Below are 19,704 nucleotides of genomic sequence, written 5' to 3'. Positions count from 1 at the left end.
CAAATGACTGTTGTGATTATACTGGGATTCCCAAACATTTTGGTGTCATTGCCCTGTGTGCATCAACAGCTCTTAATTGCCCTGACCAGCCTCTCCTGGGATCTTCACCCCAAAAACACCATTTAAGCTCAGTCCTGGGCCTGAGGTATTTGTCTGAGCTATGTTGTAGGGGTGCTGGCCTGCACTCTTCTCCTGGGTGAACCTCAGACCTGTGCTGGAGCTAGCCTGTCTCCTAGATGGACTTTGGACCCACAGTGTAGCTTGTGTCCTTTTGCTCTGTGTCCTTTTGCTCCTGACCAGACTCCCTGGATGGCCCCCGTGCCTGATTCATCCCCTCACCATATCTGGGATGATTGATGGATCCTGCCACCAGCACTCAGCTCTGCTTGCCATGCTCAGATGTGGTAGGCTTGTGTGCTGGTTGGTGAGGGCACTGCTTGTGCTGGGCTCGCCCCTCCTCGGAGGAGCCAGCCCTCTCTGCACCTTGACATGTCTAACTGGCCCATGATCTGGAACACCTGCTACTGAAAATAGACCATGACATCCAGGTACCAAACTGTCTTGTTTCGGCTGCTCCTGACATATTTACCATGAAAGCATCCTGTATTTCACTTTAAAAAATAATGTAATTCTGTATTGCAAGAGTCTAAAATCCCTGCCAGAAAAGGAGAGGCAATAAATGGCATATTTGGTGGGAAAATATTTTGCTTAGTGTCACCTACTTTTCTCTGAAATTTCCACTGTCTTTCTGAACTTCTGGTGTTCTCTTTGTAGCCTGGATTCTTGTAATATGGTTAGAATACTTTTTGAACTGGAAAAGAAATCCCTCCCCCTTAATTACAATGCAATTGAAAAAGCTAGATTGGTTAAAAATGATGGAAAATCCACAGCAACCTTCTCTCCAGCCAGAGATCAAATACAGAGTAAACTGATAGTTTAGTAGAATGTGAGAATTTCCCATTTAAATGTCTTTCACCAGTGAAATTTGCATGTATTTATGTAGGGATTAAAAAAGGAAACCAATGTGGGAAATGTCTTTTCAACTAATTCCTGTATCCATTTTATCCAAAGAAACAAAACAAGTTTTTCTGAGGATTTGTTTTCAACTCAAACTTCAAATACTTTGTAGGAACATGTCAAAAAAGACAAGCTTTTTCATTTGTGTTGCAATGTTCTTCAGAAGATCACAGTACCACCTTAATGTTTTTAAGTTTAGTCACAGAACTGAGTTATGGATACTTCTTAATCATTTAATAGGACATATAATAAATGTTCTTTAGTCATTTCAGCAGAAAGGTTAGGAAACTACTCATTCATTACTTCTGCAGCTTGTTGTTATTAGCACAATTCTTAAGAGATCTCAGGGTAGACCTAGCAGTCGCCTTTTAGAGGAGTGTAATAAAGCCAACCTCATAACTATCTAAACAGAATAAAAATCAAATATATCGTTGCAGGGATTTCTAACAAGGAGGAAAAACTCCTAAATTAAAAGTACTTCAATGGAAGCTGTCCCTGTAAATAAACTGATTAGCCCTGTTTATAAGAGGAAATGTTGATCTAAAGAAGGCACCAGGACAGAGAATTCCAAACCAGTCTGCATGCAGGCTGAGCTAGGGTATGGTAATGAAATGGCCGTTTTGTATGTTATGTGTCAGAGTGCACATGTTCATGAAACAGAAGGTATTTCATGTAGAAAAATAAAGTTCTTTATTGGTTTTCCACAGTGCCTGCCTTTCTTTCTATATGTGTGGCATTGATAAAACTGTTACAAGAAATGGAATAGACTTTGATGCTGTGTGTTTGAGTAATGCACTGTGGCGGGTGTCAAATTACTTCTGTTGTAATTAAAGCTTTTTCTTTCTTGCTCTTTAACTATGGGCAAGTCATCTCACTTGGGTGTGCCTCTGTCCTGACCTATTGCCTTCTTGGTCTCTCCACGTGAAAAAAAAACTGCTTAAGCTATCACCTGTTTTATACTCTGGAGAACTGGAGAATCTGAGGTGACAGTGAAAGACTTAAATCTGTCTGTTACACTGACAGGCTGACTTGCTATTTTGTCTCTGATGCTGTTATGATTACCTGTATCGTTTCCTCTCAGAGTCATCATTCTTCACCATCAATTTTGCAGTATTTATCCAAGCCACCTTGATATGACCATCCCCATGAGTCCCCGATCTTTCTTCCAAGTCTAGTTGTGAGATTGAAACTTCTGTTATTGCTAATCCCCAAATTGATTCAGCAGCATTTTTTAAAGAGAATACACAAAGGCTTTTTTTCCTCTTCGTGTTTTATTACTTGTTAATATATGACAAAACAGATTTATTATGGAGCAGACAGGCAGCATTTAGCATTGCTAAACAGAAAAACACTTCCTAGTTTTGCCCTTTTATGCCCTGGTGAATAAAAAGCTCCTTTCCCTCAAGCTGTTTCTGATATGGATTAACACCACAGCGAAGATAGGTTTAGAACCTGCTAGGAACTTGTCTGGGCTAATGGCAAAAGAAGGGAAGGGCTGACAGAACTAGAGTTGCACTTCTCAGCTCCTTACTGTCAACTTGCAAATAAAAAGGGCTGAGAAAAAAGGAAGGCCTTGGCAGTGGGGATTTACAGCTCTTCTGTTTCACCACTCCTTGGCACATTGACCTCAGTATGGTACTCAGAGGAATCTCCTGAAGGCATCCAAGGTATTGGGGTTCTGTTGAAGGAGGGTCTGTTGCTGAAATTTTGATTATATATCATGAGAGATTCTGGAAGCAAAGGGCAAATATCAAACTGAGGCACTTTGAAGGTCATCCGTTTGGCTGCTTTCTCATAACCCCCGTAAGGCATGGCAGTCCTGGCATAGGAGAATACATGGAGTTAGCAAACAGAGCATAGGTAAACAACGGGATTTAGAAAATAAATTATCAAAGTTATCGAGATTGTAAATTTTACCACTGTTGCAGTTGACTGGCCAACAAATCCTTCCCAAGAACATATACATATCCATTGCCTATGTACTAGAAAAGATTTAAAAACAAAAACCCCTGTCTCTGCTCCTGTGCACTTCCTTCACTCCTGTTGCATCAATCTCCATCAAACCATACACCTTTCACACCTATTGGTACCCCGTACATGTAGGAGGCAGAGGCTGTGTTACTGCAGAAGTGAGTGGGATTTGGGTTTGTCCTGGGTACAGATGTGCTGAGGCTATGGAAGTGGGTGCCAAAATTATATAGAGAGGCTAACAGAAAATTGTTGCTGCCCTAGAAATATTTGTAAAACTTTCAGTTCTTATCAGAAGCAGCAGGAAGATCCTGATTGTTATCTGAAGTACTGTGAAGTATATGGCTTCTGATCGTAAGTATTTTTCAAGAGTTCAGGAACTCTTGAACTTTAAATGGCTGCAGTAATAAACAGTGGCAAACTAAATCTCCCTGATCAAATGGGTCGAGAAAGAAAGGGAAATAGGATTAAAGTCCTCTTAGCCTGCTGCGTAGGTTTTCTGTCCTGAATTAAAATCTCCAGCTCTTAATGTATCTTCTCTTCGTAGGCCTCTAAACGTTTCATCCACAGGAGACTGTGCTGAGCAACATGACATGCAACTTAAACTTATTTACATTGCACAAGACAGGAGGGCTATGGCCAGGGTCATTGTGTTTTCTCATGCTAAATAAACTGAATTGAATATCCAAGAAGACTTACCGGTTAAAAGACTTGTAATGGGGGAAATCAGCCTTGGGACTATATGACAGTAAGTCAGTGGTGAACTGACTTTTGTCCTCGGGGCTGATACCCATTGCTCGTTCCCAGGGGGAGATGTAAGTTTTAAATATAGTGATTTTTTTGCCTCCTGACTTTCCATCTGTAAACAGAGAAAGGTAAAACACTCCACTTAGATGACACTTACTCTAAATACATTGCCTTTCTGTATGCTGCTATTGAAGTTGAGACACCAGCTTTGTTTCCAGATTCTGTAACTCCTAGATCAAGTCTGAGATTTTATGGTTAGATTTCTCTTAAAAAAGACTGTCACATGCCACTTCCGTCCTTAGCCACAAAAGCAGGTGTACTACAATCTAAGAGCCACTCATCCAGGAATTTGCTTTAGAGCATATATTTGAAAGCTAATTTTTCATTGTTCTTTCTGGTTGCTCAAATAGAAACCTCTTACCCCAAGAACCAATGTCCTTATCCCATCATCTCTTTCACTACCTTGGGGGAAGCTTTATACAAGGCAAAATGCTATCTAATTTCATAATTTACTTCTCTCTGTCTGATCATAGCAGACATAACCCTCCACATAAACCTCATCATCATCATCAGATGCAACAAACAAAGCCCTGACTATAAACTCCAAAGTAGGTTCAAACTTTGAAGTTGGCTCTAACTGACCAAAAACCTTTAACCATCGTATTTCAGGGTCTTAGCAACCCACAACCATCTTTACTAACGTCTTCCTCAGTAGTCTATTCTTGAATGTAATAAAATTACCATCTCCCTTGTGTCAGTATTTTTATAAGTTGGCATTTTCTTTGTGATTACATTAACAAACATCCATATTTTCCTCCTCCTGAGCCAGGATGTTAGAGATAAGCCTGGCTCAAACACCTCAGGATGGCTAAAAGCAATTTGAAAATATGATGGGGTATCTCTCTGGAAGTTAAAATCCTGTCAGTGACAGAGCTGCACTTTGCTGTTAAGTCAGATACTTGATTGCCAGAAATTTTAGGTTAGCTTCTGGCTGCTCCATTAAGCAAATGAGCTTAGACAAGGGTTTTCATTCTGTGTGCCTCTTTTTTTTTTTCTTTTTTTCTTCCAAGTGTGTATAATACCACCTTGCTAATAAGAACATTGGTTGTGTATTGATATGTAGCACACTGTTAAGATTCTTATCCTTCAGAAACCTTAAAACTCCTGAGCAATAATTTCTGCTTAGCTTGATTAGGACAGATGGGAATAATATGTTAATGGAGTTAGACATTCTGGTGCTTTCATGGTGCTATAGTTTGTGTAGAAAACATAAATCCTTATGAAGTAAGTGGCAAAGAATGAACGCTATTACTCTTATCTGAAACTTTCTTCTTTTTCACACCTTCTTTCTTTGTCTTGCTTATTTTTTTCAAACCTTGCCAAATCCTGGGCTTTCTTGGTTTCAGAGATTTGCAGGCATGTACAAGAATCTCACTTTCATTAAAAAATAAAAACAACTACCCCCTTCTTTCTGTGTGAAGGACTTAAACTAAGTAGTTTACAAGTAAATTGATTGCTAGGATTGAAAAATAAAAGCAGTTGGATCTATCTCTGCAATAAAAGCTATGGCACGATGTTAATCCTCCTTCTCCCTGCACACAGAAATAGAATAATAATGGAGAAAAATCTCCTATAAGAACACAGAGAGTCTACACAGATTTCTTTTTCACAGGGATGCCCAGTAATGTAAAAGGTGATTTTGTTATAAAATGCACATTCTTCCAGAATGTAAATGAAAAACCTTGGATTTTACAAGTCACTCATTTGGTCACTTATGACAGCGGTTCCTGGTTCCCAAGCAAATTTGCTTTTTGTTGTAAAATCCCACAGGGACTGTTAAAATAACAATTTCACCTGCTGATTTTCATATAAGGGATGTGGTTCTAGAGGTTTCTGGCCAAACCAAACAGAGGATAAAATTAAGCAAGGACTAAATTCAATGAAAAATACTTTTACTCATAAAGATACTGCTTCAGTAGACCAGTGGTGATTACCAGGTAACTTTTTGAAATAGTGCTGTTCGTTTCTGAAGATTATCCAAAATGTGCTGTTTGTTCAGGTGAAAACTTTGATTTGAAATCGGAGCTGATATACTCAAGACTGATGTGTCAGGTCAGGCTGCTGAGCTAAAGAGCTAATACTACTATCTCCAATAGTGGTCAGCATGAAACCCTTTAAAGGAAAGGATATGCCATACTGGCATACTGCTGTATCAACCTTAGGAGCTCAGTAGTTAAGTTTCCCATCACTGCTTTGGTCCAGCCAAGGCAGGTATTTCTGCTTCTTGCCTATGATTGAGCAATACAGAAGCATGCAAACAAAACTATCAAGCTAAAGGCAGTTTAACTTTTCTCCTTCGCAATGGAATTTAGTTTGGAAGAATTCAGGGTTTAGTCAAATTAATTTATTTGTCCCTAAGAGAAAGGTTGGCATGAGCTCTGATAGCTTTAGCTATTTCTTGTTCCTGCAGAGAGATACTTGCCTTTCTCAGCACCATCGCCTCCTTCTCTACCTCTTCCAGCCGATTCCCCTGCATGCTCCCCTTCGCTGTCCCCAGGGCCTCCTTTGCTTCCAGGCCTAGGAGGAACAGCAGAATACTGCTGCTTACTGGAGCCATGCTGCCCAGCTGTCACTCCTCCTACCATCCGCCCGTGGGCATAGCCATGAGCATCTTCCCCGTAATGCCCTCCTGGTGGGATGAACTTCTGAAAGTGATCCTACAGCAGGAGAAAAGAGGAATCCCTGTTACAAGACATGGTCCATTCACATTTGCAGGGTTGGGTCCCCAGAACATGAACTCCCGAGTCCTGGTGATCTGACCAGTTTTGTGTCTCAGTTACAAAACCAGTGGCAGAACTTCGTGTGAATTATTCTCTATATTCAGTATAGGAGCAGTTGTAGAACAGCAGCAAGGGCAACAGAAGCATACCTTTTAATGGACACCTCATAGTCATTGCATATGATCAGAGTGAGAAGAGAGGGATCTCTGTATTGTCCCCAACAGCGATCGGTATGAAATACAGGAGGAAGGGAAAGGAAATACAGCTTTTGCCAGAGCAGGTAAAGGTCCAGACAGAGATACATTGGCTAACCTGAGGGAAAGCAAGCTGGACAAGAAATAGGAAGTGTTTTCGTGTCAAGGTTAAGATAGCCCAGCAAAGTCAGCTCAATTGCAGTGTGGGAGCTAAGTGTTACAGGGCACCAGAACAACGGGGGACTTGAGACAACATAAAAGCCCGTATGTCTGTTTTCCATATAGATGAAGGTCTGCATGGCGAGGGATATTTAAACATTGAGAAAGACTGTAGAAATAGCAGCCTGGGAAAACATGAAAGACTTCCTGGAGACCACAGGAGGAAAATGACAAAAAGGAAGAGTTCTGTTTGTAGCAATATGTGCATTAATGAACCAAATCTAACCAGCAACAAGACAAGAAAGCAAGCTGTATCCATCAGTAAAATCAAGTTGGTCTTATTGTCCAGGCCGTCCACTCTCCCCAGTCCAGACTAGAAGGCACAATACAGTGCAGTACATAGTGAAAGAGCAAACAGACCATGCAGGATTTATAGACCCTGTGGTGCCAGCACAAGGTCCTGTCCTTGCACACAGCAATTTTAATGAGTACTTGTGTGGAACAGAAACTCATATAATATGTTTGGAAACATCGGTCATAAGTGAGATCAAAGCTTGACTCCTATCAGATATAAAAAAGTGTCTCTTGTGAATTACAGCCCACACAGCTCTATAATACAAGTAACCTGGGTTATATATATCACATATGGTCTTTCCTGTTGGACTAGGGGACTGGCTATAGATGCGCAAAGATGTAACAAATACAGCTGAAGCTGAATGAATCTGTGGTTCCTCAGGCAGCAATTCTGCTTGTATAAATTCATCTCAGGCAGCCAATGGGAGACAAGAGTGCCAACCTCAGGACTGGCTCTCAGAGCGTTAAGGCTTTCTCAGGGCTCTTACACCTAGTACAGTTTAGCAAAAAGCAGCTTTCCCGGCTGTGAACAGGCTTCCAAGGCCAGCTGTTCGGTCAGCTAAAAATAGATGAGAAGCGAAAACCCCACACGGCTCAAGGCAGAATTATCTAACCCTCCGCTCCGTGTGTCTCCAGCAACAGTGTCCAGGGTTTCACAGCAGGTCACCAGGCTGCAACCCAGGCAGGCAGCCAGCTGCAGGCTGAAGTGGCAGAGCTGGTGCCCCGAGGGCCTTTAAGGACTGTCTGTCCTCCTCCTAGCTGTAGGGAATTCCCTTTTTAGGAACAGAGGAGATAATGTTCCCATGAATGTCAGGAAGCACTGAGAAGGGATAGGATTGTAAGCATTAAGCTGTACACAGGAGCTAGCAGGGCAATCTGTTCAATTATGTGTGGGAGCTATGTAAAAGCAATTATGTGTGGGAGCTGTAAAAAGGCAAACTGAAAAAAGGTTTTTTTGAGGGCTAGGGTTCAGAATGAGGTTATTCTCAAAACATTAATATATATGCAAGGTTAATGCTTCTCCTGATTTGCTCAGTAATTTCAAAACAGAATTTGCATCTGTTTTTCTTCAAGTTTCACCCATGCTGTGTGCCCTTCCTGAAAATTAAATGCTTATTTCTCTTTTCCTCTGGTTACTTACATGCACTCGCCTGCAAAAACAAAAGGTCACAAAACATCAGCATAACATGAGCTATAGTAAAAAGGGCTGAATGTTGTGCACAGCAGTATTTGATGTGACTCAAGGAAGGGGCATCATTGTCATCTGGTGTTATTTTAAATTGCAGTATTATCACTAAGCAGGAGTGAAGTTTCCCTGAAACATAAGGTCTGCCTCAGGAAAGTCACACCTAAATCTTATTTAGCTGCAAATGAAATTCATTTGATTGGTCTCAGGCTAGTTCATGATTCTTCATGGACCCACTGGAAAAACATCCTATGTTTGGCAGACATCTCCATTCAGATAGGAAAGACCCATTTTCCATGCAATACCCCAGTCTACTCACTTGCTAGAATAAAAATATAATTTTCTTCAGTTTTGCCCACCACAATAGATTGTCTTAGCTCAAATTAATAGGAGAATCTTCTTTTTCTATAACAGGAGGCAAAGGCAAAGTCATCTTTTTGAAATCTTGAAGCTCGGTGGATTCAAATGAGCTCATTCCAAGAGAGTAGAGCTCAGGAACGGCAGCCTCAAGCAGGAGTCTTGACGTAGTCAAAGCTGGGTAGGTGCAGCTTTGTCTCCGGTACTTATAGCATGCCTCTGGTCAGGGTGTTCGGAGTGAAATATGGCTTACACTTGAGGGGAATGCGTGTCTTGGGACGTTGCTAACAGGATGTGGAGCTTTTACGTATATGCCTATTCACATCACAAAACCGACTTCTCAGATAGGGTTGATCGACCCTGTTGGTGGAAGTCAGTCAGAGGAGAGAAGCCCAGGAGTGCCAATTGAGAAGGCTGATAACCTTATCCTGTTGGCTCTGGGGGCAGATCACACACCACTCCGTGGTAGGGTCTGCCCTGTTGGTGCATTGCTGAAGGTAGTGGGTGTTATCAGTCCCTGGGCATCCCTAAATCCACTCTAACAAAAGAACAACTGTGGCAAGTTCATGTGATGTGTAGTCCCCTGGGTTGATTAAACAAATTGGGCTCATGTCTTTCAAGTCCTTAGTGCTAGCAAGAGCCTGATCCTGCAGGCTGAGTGCCTAGATGGATGAATTCTGAATTCTCTAAAGCTACTGCATGTGTCTCATGAAAAATAGATAATGAAAGACGATCCAACTAATGGAGCTGAGATCTCTAAGTATCTCAAGGCCCTGACGTCACTGCAGGCAGTCCCCAGGAGGAGACACTGTGTGCTCCCCGTCAGCTCCTTGCAGTGCCCTAAAGAGAATGATTGAGGCCAACAAATGTGTTTCTATTTCCACCTCACTGATAAAGAGCTTCCCAAAGGTTTGATGCCTATGTGGTTACTAACACTTCTGAAGTTACTGAAGTGACTGCGTCCTCTCAGTGGCAGCCACTCAAATGCTTCTTAATGATGGGATGGGAGATTTAAAATGTAGACACTTTGAGAGTCTCATAGACTGCCTGCTGTTTTTATCGAAGTGTGTGCTTTGGTCCTTAATTTGGAGTTGCATAGCCTTAAACCTATGATTCACTTTAAAAAAAGGATGAAAATAAAAAGTAACCTCAGCTGTTAAAGTATCTTAAGCTAATTTTTGTTTAAACATGCTCCCCCAAGAGGCACAGTTCAGTGGGTTGAGCTCCTGCTTTCTATTTCCAGGTCTGCTTCTGACTTGCTGTTTAATCTTAAGCAAATTATTTTTCACCTCTATGCCTGAATTTACCCATCTAAATAATGGGAATTTTTATCTAATACTACCCAAAATTATTTGTATCTTATTTGTATATTTTATATCATCCTTGCCGCATTGTCTTTGTGGATGAAAGAAATTGAGTTTCAGAATTTCGGTCCAAAGTTTTCTCACAGTGCTCCGACAAACTGCTGTGGAAAATAAACGGGTCTTCCTCTCTGTCATTCTGCTGTTTCCACACCAGTCACTTCTTGAGTGAGAAGGCACCAGACTTCATGTTCACTTTTATACAGCTTTGGGTATAGTTGGGACCTCCAGGTTTTCTGCACCGATCCAACTCAAGCACAGTAAGGCTCATTCTGTTAGAAAAGTTACATCTCAGCTGGCTCACTCCACTTAGGTCAATACCTGACACTCTCTCATATCTCAGCTTGCGGTTATCCTGTAACATTTTTTCAAAAGGTTTAATATTTCCTGCAGAGCAGACTTCCTAGAAAGAATGCTTTTCCTGACATTTTCCCTTTAACCCTACCTATAGTGATCTTGACTGGCATTCTTCTAAGTACGTTAAGGGGCAAACAGAGCCATCAGTGCATGCTTGTGCATTGAACCAAGTAGCTGCATGATAACATCTCTGTTCCTCCGTCCTTATGCTTTCCTTCACACACTGTATCATGTCTGGCTACTTAACATGTAAGATCTCTGAGGCAGGTTGTTTGTGTACTTCTGTCTGCTGTGAAGCACCACTTTTGGCGTTGTAACATAACCACTTCCATTCTCTTCCTGCCACCTCTGCTTACGCCTCTGAGTTCTTGTTCAGCAGCAAAAGGAATACAGGGTAACTCCTGCCATTATCCAGAACAACAGTAATCCAATTCTTTAACCCTTTTTCACTTCTTATGTTTTGTTTCACAGTTGGTGTCTTAGCTTATCTGAAGAGACCTTATCTGAAGTCCAGCAGAAATTACTTGCCGACACATGTTCAGCTTGTTTTCATCCAAGCATTGCCAAAGATGTGGAAACGGCATTTATTTTAACTTGTGGGCGAGTCTGAGAAAGTATCAAGGTGGGTTTTTTTGTTTGTGGGTCCGGGGTTTTTTGATGTACTACTGCTGATAATTGTCTACTCAGATATTGGTTATTCCACCTTCCTAATGGTTTTAATTTAAGATCTGGTAGGTAAAGCAGAAAGAGGGAAAAAAAAAAAAGAGGCAAATCAAGTCTTTTTATAAACTGTCTCCTGCATGTCACCCAAATCAGGCCACAGACTTTGATTTGCAGAAGACTATTTTTAAAGATCCTCACTGGAAGAAAAACACCATAACAGCAACACCCAAAAAGCATAACTATGGTTTTGTTTTCAGTTTCACCTTGAAGATAGTAGGAAGGTCTTACACGAGGTTCCCAAAGCGGAGGTGGGACCTTGAGAGGAGGTAGGGCAATAATGAGTGGGGCTGTAAGGCTAAGAAATATAGTTTCACATGATCTTGATGTGTTTGAGGCCAAACAAATTTATCATTATGAAGTGGAGAAAAGGTCCGTGAACTGCTGATCTATTAATTGCTGAACAGTGAAGTGGGATTTAGGAGATGCAGAGATAAGACTGAGACCCTCTCTATGATTTTGGGTGATTTGTTAATATCTACCCCATGGTTCAGTTTCACCGTTAAAAAGTAAATGTAGTAATTTCCTTCATGCTATAGTTGGTCAGATGCTGGTCAGATAGCAAGATAGGATTTCATCATGGTCTTTAGTCAGTAGTAAATTGGATCTTGCAGCTCCACAGTGAGGAGCTGTGAGTTGATAATATCCTCTGAGACATGGAGAGAACCACAGTTCCTGCGACAGGGTGGCAGAGCCTCGGGTGAGGAGAAGAAATCCTTCTTCTGATTTACTAGACAGGGCTCAGCAGACCCCAGCTTCTCCAGCACAGCAGCAAACAAGGAGGACATCACATGAACTCTCCCTGTTTGGCAGGATATCAGTGTGCTAAAAGTGTCAAACTCAGCCCTCCCTAAAAACATCCCCTTGAACTGTATATTTGCAAGAGAAGAGGGTCACAGTTGAAAACAGCTATACAATAGGTAGTGCATTTCATTTTGCTCATGTTGGGAATGGTTGGTCCTTTTGACTGTGGGTTTAGCTACTGTTTGCCTTAAACTGGATGGGTAAAGCCGCAGCAGTGATAGAGCAAGTGGCAGGTTCTCACTTTTGCATGGAGCTGTCTGACGTTCACGCGCACACAATATATAAGTTTTCTCTGCTAAAAGTAAGGAGGCTGATCTGATTGTCCAGTGTGGTTGGAGGAGAGAAGCAGGAGGGTGGATCGATGACACATGACTGCTGAGATCTTCTCCCTTGTGTGGAAAAGGTTTATGGCTACAGCACAGGCTATTCTGGGACCCCTTATATGGTTTGGATTTATTTTTAATAACCTTTCTCTTCGTGTGTTTTTATATTCCATTACCTTGCTGTTAAACTTTTTCTGGGGGAAAGAAACAATCTGTATTCCATCTCAGACCTTTCTTGCCTTGCTTTGCTAGGTGTGTCCTGAGAATATTCTAAGACAGTTAAGAAATCTATGATATAAAAGCAGAAAACACACCACCAGCTTTAAATCCCTTCACTGTCCCACAGCCTTAAAAGCACAAGGACTTCTTTGGGATGGAGAGCAAAGGACATGAAAATTAACGGGGAAGGGGAAACTGGAAGTAGCAGTAGGAGTTCTTTACTCTTTCATATCTTCCTCCCACAGTTTCTTTTTGTTTAAGCCTTCTTTTCTGCATGTGCCTTTGAGCAGAGCCAGGAGCAAGAAAGGAAGGGAACAGAACGCTAATCAAATATTGCAATCAAAAGGGCTTTTTGATGAAAGTTATTTGGTGCTAAGGTCAGGCATTGTCCTGATGGTTTGGAAGATAACAGTGAGGCCACAGATCTGTTGCCTTTACCTGCCCAAGAGCAACCAGCTCTCCGAGAGGATGGCTCAGTTGCTGCTATCGCTCAGCTTTTCTTCTCACTACTCTGACTGCCAGCAAAGGTGCTAACTCATGCTGGCTGTGGTGATGAGAACAGTTATCCACAGAGGCAGTGGATGCAGCCTGCCAGAGTCCTTGCACAGAGCGCACAGGGCAGCCAGCAAATGGTAACAATTATGTTTGTGATCCTGTTAAGCTGGCCCTGAGCGAGGGCTGTAGGGCAGTCTGAAGTCTTCCTGCACTGACCAAAGGAGACTTGTTATCTGTACCTTGAATGTGGAGAAAAGATAGCGCTGAAAGTGAATCATGGAGGATTTTAAAGCAGAGTACCAGCTGTTTGGAGACCATGCCATTGTTCTCATACAGCAAAGCCATGAAGAAAATCCTAGACTTGTTAAGGTCTTGTTTAACCCTCAAATACATTTCTCCACAGCACAGTATCTTACAGTCTTGCTCAAAGAGCTTGGGAGCAGGGGTGGTCTTACAGAATAGAAGGAGAGATTCACTACAGAAAGGTTATGGAGTGAACGTCAGGCATGGATGAATAAACAAAGTAGGAATAACAGCTAACAAAAAAGAAGCAATTGTCATCAGCCTTTGTAATGTCAGTCTTGGAGGGACTCTGTGCATGTCCAGTTTTGAGTCAGTTTGTCACAGCTCATTCACTTTGTATTTCTCTGACTGGACACCCTGAAGTGACACCCTCAAATTTCTGAAAGTTTGGACTTCAGCCTTTTTATTCCCTCACTTTATTATTTTCTCACTTCTCCTCACTGCAGCAGATTCTGACATATGAACTTGGCCCTTATATGTTTTAGGAGCTCTGAGATTGCTGAGTATTTGTAAAAACAGCTTGCATTTCTCTAGGATTTTCAACTGAAGTGTCTGAAGTTCAAACACACCATTCATTCTCACATCCTTTCTAGGAGATAGCTCACTGAAGAGATGAACTACCCAAAGCACAAAGAGATGAAGAAACTGCCCGAAGTCTAATAACACCAGATACGCTTGCTATATCTCTGGTCTGTCATCCCTGATCTGTAATCTGACCTACTGTTGTAATTTTAATGACATTTTTTTTTCAGGCATCTTTGCACATCCTGTTTCCCAAATTGTCATTTTTAGAAGTGAACTACAAAGATTTACTTACTGCTGCTTTTGAAAACATCAGAGGGCTAAAAAACAGCGTGTTTTTGTTTGGCAGCTTGACTTTTATTATTTTGCTTGAGTTTCCTTGGACTGGAAAATAGATGCCATAAAGGGATAAAATGACACCAAATAAATGTTAAAGAACATCAGGAGATGCTGCATCAAAATGCATATGAACCTGAAACATTTTCTATTTGTTTTACTGAACTGCTGACAATCCTGTGAAAGGAGAGTTTCATTTGTAAAAGTTTAAGTATCTTCAGAAGACTTTACACCAGGCAACTAACTGTAGAGAGAAGTTCAAAGATTAAATAACAGTACTAACTCATGGGAAAGGGGAAAAAAAAGAATGTTTGAATTTATACACCACATCTGATAGGAAAATACTTTAGAAAAAAACAAATGTATCTTCTAGAAAATAAACTGAAGATATTGCAGTGTCAGGTTAGAGGTTTCTGTCTGAGTTTTCATTTATGGAACTTCTTGCAGAAATGAGCAGAGGACTCTGCCCAGCAGGAAGCATAAAAGTGTATCCTAGGCTAAAAATAGAACTGCATCTACTGGAGCTGAAGTCAGACCTGGATGGATCATTTCCATCTTGCAAAGAAGAAATGGAATGGATACAAAAACAATTAGTCCTGCCCTGCGCAGCTCTGAACACCTGCCAAACATGCAATCCTCTCTCATCACTCAGTACTGAATTTTCTCATGCTGCTGCGTGTGTGACACCCATGTATTTGCCAAAGGAAACTAATACTGCTGCTGAAAGGAAATAAAACTTGTGTGTTTATATAATTTTGGCTTTTTCCTGCACTACTTTGCTGGTAGACCCCTCCTGCCCCCGGCCCATGCACATCCAGACAGAGGGGAGCTTGGGTACACTCCATTCCTGTTTCCCCTGGGTGTATGGAGAAGCTTTGTAGTTTTAATCTCTGACCTACCACAGAATTGTCGGTGAAGGCATCAGGGTTATTCTCATAAATGAACTTCTCCACTCTCAGCTGACGTAATTTGAACATCTTGGATCCTTTGTTAGTGAGGAGAGAAAGCTCTTCTAGCATCACATCTCTGGGGATGCTGATCTTCTTCCCCAAGTTCAGCTTGGACACCTCTTGTGGCATGACTACAAAACATGAAATGGGACGCTTTAGGAAGTGCTCTCGTCCAAGTCTCTTGTCCATTGCTTTCCAGCATCAGTAATGACTTTAAAGCAGCCAAATTCTCTTCTAAATTAAGTTTTTAGGAAATAACCTGTGCACCAAATTTTTACATTGATGCGCTTTGGATATAGATGGGTGGAATTTACTCTGGTTTGCAATCAAGGCAAATCTGCACAGAGAAGAGTGGAGCTAGATGCATGTGTCCCACATCTGAAGCACCTCAGTCAGAGCAGCAGGATTCCTTAGTACTGCCTCAAAATGCACCACTGCCTTGTCTGGTTACTGCCCTAGACTCACCTCCCCTCCTCTGGAGTTAGATGAGTGGCCGTCAGCTCTTCGGATTGGGCTGACATAATAAATAAGGACAACTCTGGCGCACTTTGGTTTAAACATTATCCTGAAACCATGGCAAGATTCAATGTTATTATATCTTTTTGTTTGTTTGTTTTAAGGAGAATTTTTAAAGGGAAATGTAGTTGATGTTCTCTTCAAGTCTTAATACGCTGGTTACCCGATAAGTCCTTTTCCATTTAATTTGGTACCACCAATTCTCCATCAAAGGAACGGATTCAAACATTTTCAGTGTAAAAATCTTGCAGAAATGCAGTTAAAGCTTTTCATTCAGAAACAAGCAACTTTTCCTAGGCTTTCTTTTTTCTGCATGAAGCAAGGTTAAGACCACTTAACCACCTCTACATCTTATTTACAACAGAGAATGAATCTCCATCCTTAAACTGGTATAAAATGGGTATAAGGCCATTCATTTTATTAGACATTCTCTGAAGAAATTATTTTTTTTTTTAGCAAGCCAATTTATATAGCACTATTTCATAGCACAGGAGGAAATGCCCTTTAACTGAAAATTGGATTTTTATTTGTTTACTTGAATAAAGGATTATGGACAAACAGAAAAATATATACCTGTACCCTAGTAAAGAAGTTTCTACAGCCTTTTTTGGGGGCTGAAGAAAGGGACAGCACTGAATTATTACTTTTCAAAACCTCTCAAAACCTTCCCCATGCTGTCAAAAGTAAAGAGAAGATATGGATACCACAGTTAATTAAAAGTCACCCTACCCAATACACAGGTATTCTGTAGAAAGAAAAGTGTCCCAAGTTATATTCTTCCTGCTGTATTACCCCCCTGTAAGGACTTTGACTTTTTCAACTAATGAGTGCTGGAATCAAAGGAATTCTCTCACATAGAAGAAAAACAAATTAGAGACAAAGGTTATACGAGAGAGAACAATCTAGAATATAACTAGGCACTGCAATATTCGTACACGTAAAAGATCACGTTCTCTTTCCATTCACACTGGTGTGCATCCAAATTAATGCTGCAGGAGAATATGGGTTTACAAAGTGTAATCTAGGTCAACATTTGACCTAAGTGTGTGTGCAATGCCTTTTAATAGTAAATTAGAAAATGTGATGTGGCTGAAGGCTCCGCTTTAGTGATATTTGTGGCTCTGCCTCCTGGTGTGTTCACTGCATGTCTTGCTCTGGGAATTCAGTCAGACAGGGTGTGAAATTTTAAAGGCTGTAATTCAGGTTGAAATCCAAACAATTCTCACATGTGCTGTTTTGCATATCTTACCTTCGTGTGTCAGCTTCCCAATGAGTTTAGTGGACTTTTTCCTTTTAACAGGAGCAGGAGTCCCTGCAAGGGGCATTCCCACAAAGGGTTCTCTGCTTTGCTCTAAACACACAAGGAAATGGAGAATGAAACACTGGAAATGTATTTCTTGCCTCTCTTTTAGCTGCCATCTACAGTTAAGAGACACACAGCCTTCATTTCACACACAGGTTCTTTTCCACGCCTTCCACATGAAGGAGCTAGTAAATGGTATCATCCCATGCAGAATATCATCAGCAGGCCATTGTGGTGTTCTTTGGAGACTTAGCATTATGACAGAAGATATGGCAGTAGATTACAGCAGAAGCATCGCCAAGGTGCCATATAGCATTGTCATCCAAAATAGGCATTTTAATTGCAACATGGCAGTCTCCCAGCACCCACGTGTGCCATAGTGGTGCTCTGTTACCATCTTGTGCTGCAGTAACAGAACGTCAGTTTGAAAATTTGCTCTATCATACCATATTATAATACCATGCAGATATCATTAACGGTAATACATATTTTTGTATAAAGAGTTTGGGTCTGTCCGTGAGTTATTTGGGAGTGTTTTGAATAATATGCAAGTTTGGTTTGGATATTTAGATAGTCCTATTAGAATTAGAATAGGTATTCAAAAAACCACTAGACTGCAAGTTCTGAAAAAAAAAGAAACAAATCAAAACCCTAAGTAATTCTGTCTTTTATGACTGCTACTGTTTTGTTACAGAAGGGCTGGAGGAAAAAGGCACAGGCAAACTTGTTAAAGAAAAAGTTGCTTGCCCAAGTTTTTTGAAATGACTTGCACCTGTATCTTATGTATCGATCTTATCACATATCATTTTGGAGGGGGGAGGAGGGGAGATTTCTTCTGGCACAGTGTTCCCCATCTCTGTCCCCAGATAGGATGAGAGGTCTGTACTGCAAAGTCAGGGAAAATTAGGAGAAATCTCAGCAATTCCACTTCAGGCAGCTTCTCAGAGTCCTTCTTGGGGAGTTATCACGCATAATGTAAATAAGTAGGACAAATGTCCTGCCTTCACTTCATCACTGTCCATGCCCAAACAACAGCATATAGGGGGACAGATCCTCAGTTAATACAATAAAATACGAAGAAAAATGAGCAAAGACCTGTTGGCTTCAGCAATAGCAGACAATAACTAATCATCCCTCTCATTGTGCTTTTTTGCACTTTAGTTGCTTAAAATTTCAGAACTGAAGACATTGAACTATGAGTTATATTTTAAAACTAGCAAGCAAACAGCTGACTGTAGGAGTTTTTACATTGCCCTTGTTGTGATCAAGACATTTTTATCTCCTATGTATTTTGCAGTTTCATTCCACCATTGCTCCTTTTGCAATATGATTTTCATGTGATGAGGTGATGATAACTGCTAAAAGAAGCCCAGCCACAGCAAACCAGCTCCAATCACATTGGCAGATACTGTCTTGGATTAGTTTTTCTTTCAGATTTCCAAGCTTTTCTTTTTACTGAGACGCTGTCTATGTAGTTCACATCATAAAAGAACCCATCCTGGTGTATTCCCAAAGCAAGCGTAAGCAGGTGCAGCTATAAAGCACGCGCTGCACATTCTCCTCGAGCAGATGGACATCTGCTTGGCTATATAAAAGAAGCAGGCCCTCCTTGACAGGAAAGGGGCAATGCTGCCAGGAGGCAGAGGGAGTGGGAGGTTATGGCCCATCTGATGGGTCATAAGACTGGCAAAACAGAGGGTAATCATCTGTATGCCCCAAATGTGGACTCCCTGGGATAAGGCAGAAAGGGCTGGCCCTGGTGGGGAACCGTGCTCCTCTAGCACACCCATTCCCAAGGAGCAGTGAGGGCAAGTCCATCCCATTCTGCTGTCCTCCTTTACTAATCCAGCAGGATTGGGGAGTGGAAAACCTGCTGCGTGCAATTGGTCTAGTGTAAGGAAAGGGGCAGCAGTCTTTCACTATGGACAGGGTCCAGAGCTACACTGGGACTACTGCTTTTTCAGCCACCCCACTGCAAGGAGGCTGCTGGAGCCTCAGTCCCCAACCTCCCCACTATACCGTACATAAAGCCAGGGCCACAATTCTTCTTTTGTCCCCTGAGTTCTGTCCCTTGGTTCAATTCCTCTGTCTTTTTCTGCATCGGTCTTTGCAGCAGTCATTTCCTTGTTTTTGCTGCAAACCAAACCAGTCTTTACCCTCTCCAGCACCTGCTCTAAACTATTTTGCTGCCCGGTCAACTCACCTCAGGCTTGCAGTGCCAGGCTCAGACCAGCTCACGCACCTGCCCCAGAGCTCAGCAGTGGGCTGCTTCCTCCCAGCCCGTCTCTGGGTGCTGCTGGGGAGGCTTGTCCAGCAGCCCCACTCACCCAGGGTGCTTGGGTGCAGGCAAGCTCTGCCCAGCACAAAGTGCTGATGCGAAGTGCTGTGAATTTGACTCCTGAAGGCTGCTCGCACAGGCATCCTGCGGTTATTAATAGCCAACAGCCCAGAGGGCAGAGTCTCAGATAGCACTGCCGCCAGCCCCGAGGAGAGGGGAAAGGAAAAGGTTGCTCCTCAGCCCTCCTGCAATCACTGCCTCAGTTCCCAGGAAGACCAGGCACTCCATAGGTGCCTCACTTCTTCCTCCTCTCTGTTCAAATCGACATGCCGTTCCCCTTCCTTCTCTTATTGCATTGTAATGCAATTCATAAAACCTTCTCAATATCCTGTTTGTCAGTAATGCCTCAAAAGCTCCCTTGGGTCTTGCTCTGTTTTACACCCTCCTTCTGCCCC

The 19,704-nt window shown here is 41.8% G+C and overlaps 1 protein-coding gene across 2 annotated transcripts; it reads right to left on the bottom strand.

Annotated features, from left to right (window-relative positions):
* Positions 1-1,706: 1,706 nt before the first annotated feature.
* On the bottom strand, positions 1,707-19,351 carry MYOZ1 (myozenin 1). 2 transcript variants are annotated; one of them, XM_075155437.1, is made up of 6 exons: positions 19,175-19,351; positions 16,918-17,019; positions 15,102-15,283; positions 6,215-6,449; positions 3,685-3,844; positions 1,707-2,836 (listed from the first exon to the last, which is right to left on the bottom strand). In XM_075155437.1, the coding sequence occupies exons 2-6, from the start codon at positions 16,991-16,993 to the stop codon at positions 2,605-2,607; spliced, it is 885 nt and encodes a 294-aa protein (XP_075011538.1). In that variant the 5' UTR covers positions 16,994-17,019; positions 19,175-19,351; the 3' UTR covers positions 1,707-2,604. The 2 variants fall into 2 exon arrangements, with proteins under 2 accessions (XP_075011538.1, XP_075011539.1); XM_075155438.1 differs by lacking the exon at positions 16,918-17,019.
* Positions 19,352-19,704: the final 353 nt, after the last annotated feature.

The sequence above is a fragment of the Calonectris borealis genome, chromosome 7 (genome assembly GCF_964195595.1).
Source record: "Calonectris borealis chromosome 7, bCalBor7.hap1.2, whole genome shotgun sequence".
NCBI classification, from domain to species: Eukaryota; Metazoa; Chordata; class Aves; order Procellariiformes; family Procellariidae; genus Calonectris; species Calonectris borealis.
Note: the sequence above shows the minus strand (reverse complement) of the source record. Positions and strands in the feature narration are given on the sequence as shown.

Bases quoted from the DNA above. Each gene is read 5' to 3' on its own strand.
- MYOZ1 (XM_075155437.1), bottom strand. From the start codon at position 16,993: ATGCCCCTTGCAGGGACTCCTGCTCCTGTTAAAAGGAAAAAGTCCACT. The intron at 6,450-15,101 runs GTAGGTCAGAGA...CTCCTGCTGTAG, and splicing joins CCTTCACCGACAATTCTGTG to GATCACTTTCAGAAGTTCAT. The intron at 2,837-3,684 runs GTAAGTCTTCTT...CTCCTATGCCAG, and splicing joins CATTACAAGTCTTTTAACCG to GACTGCCATGCCTTACGGGG.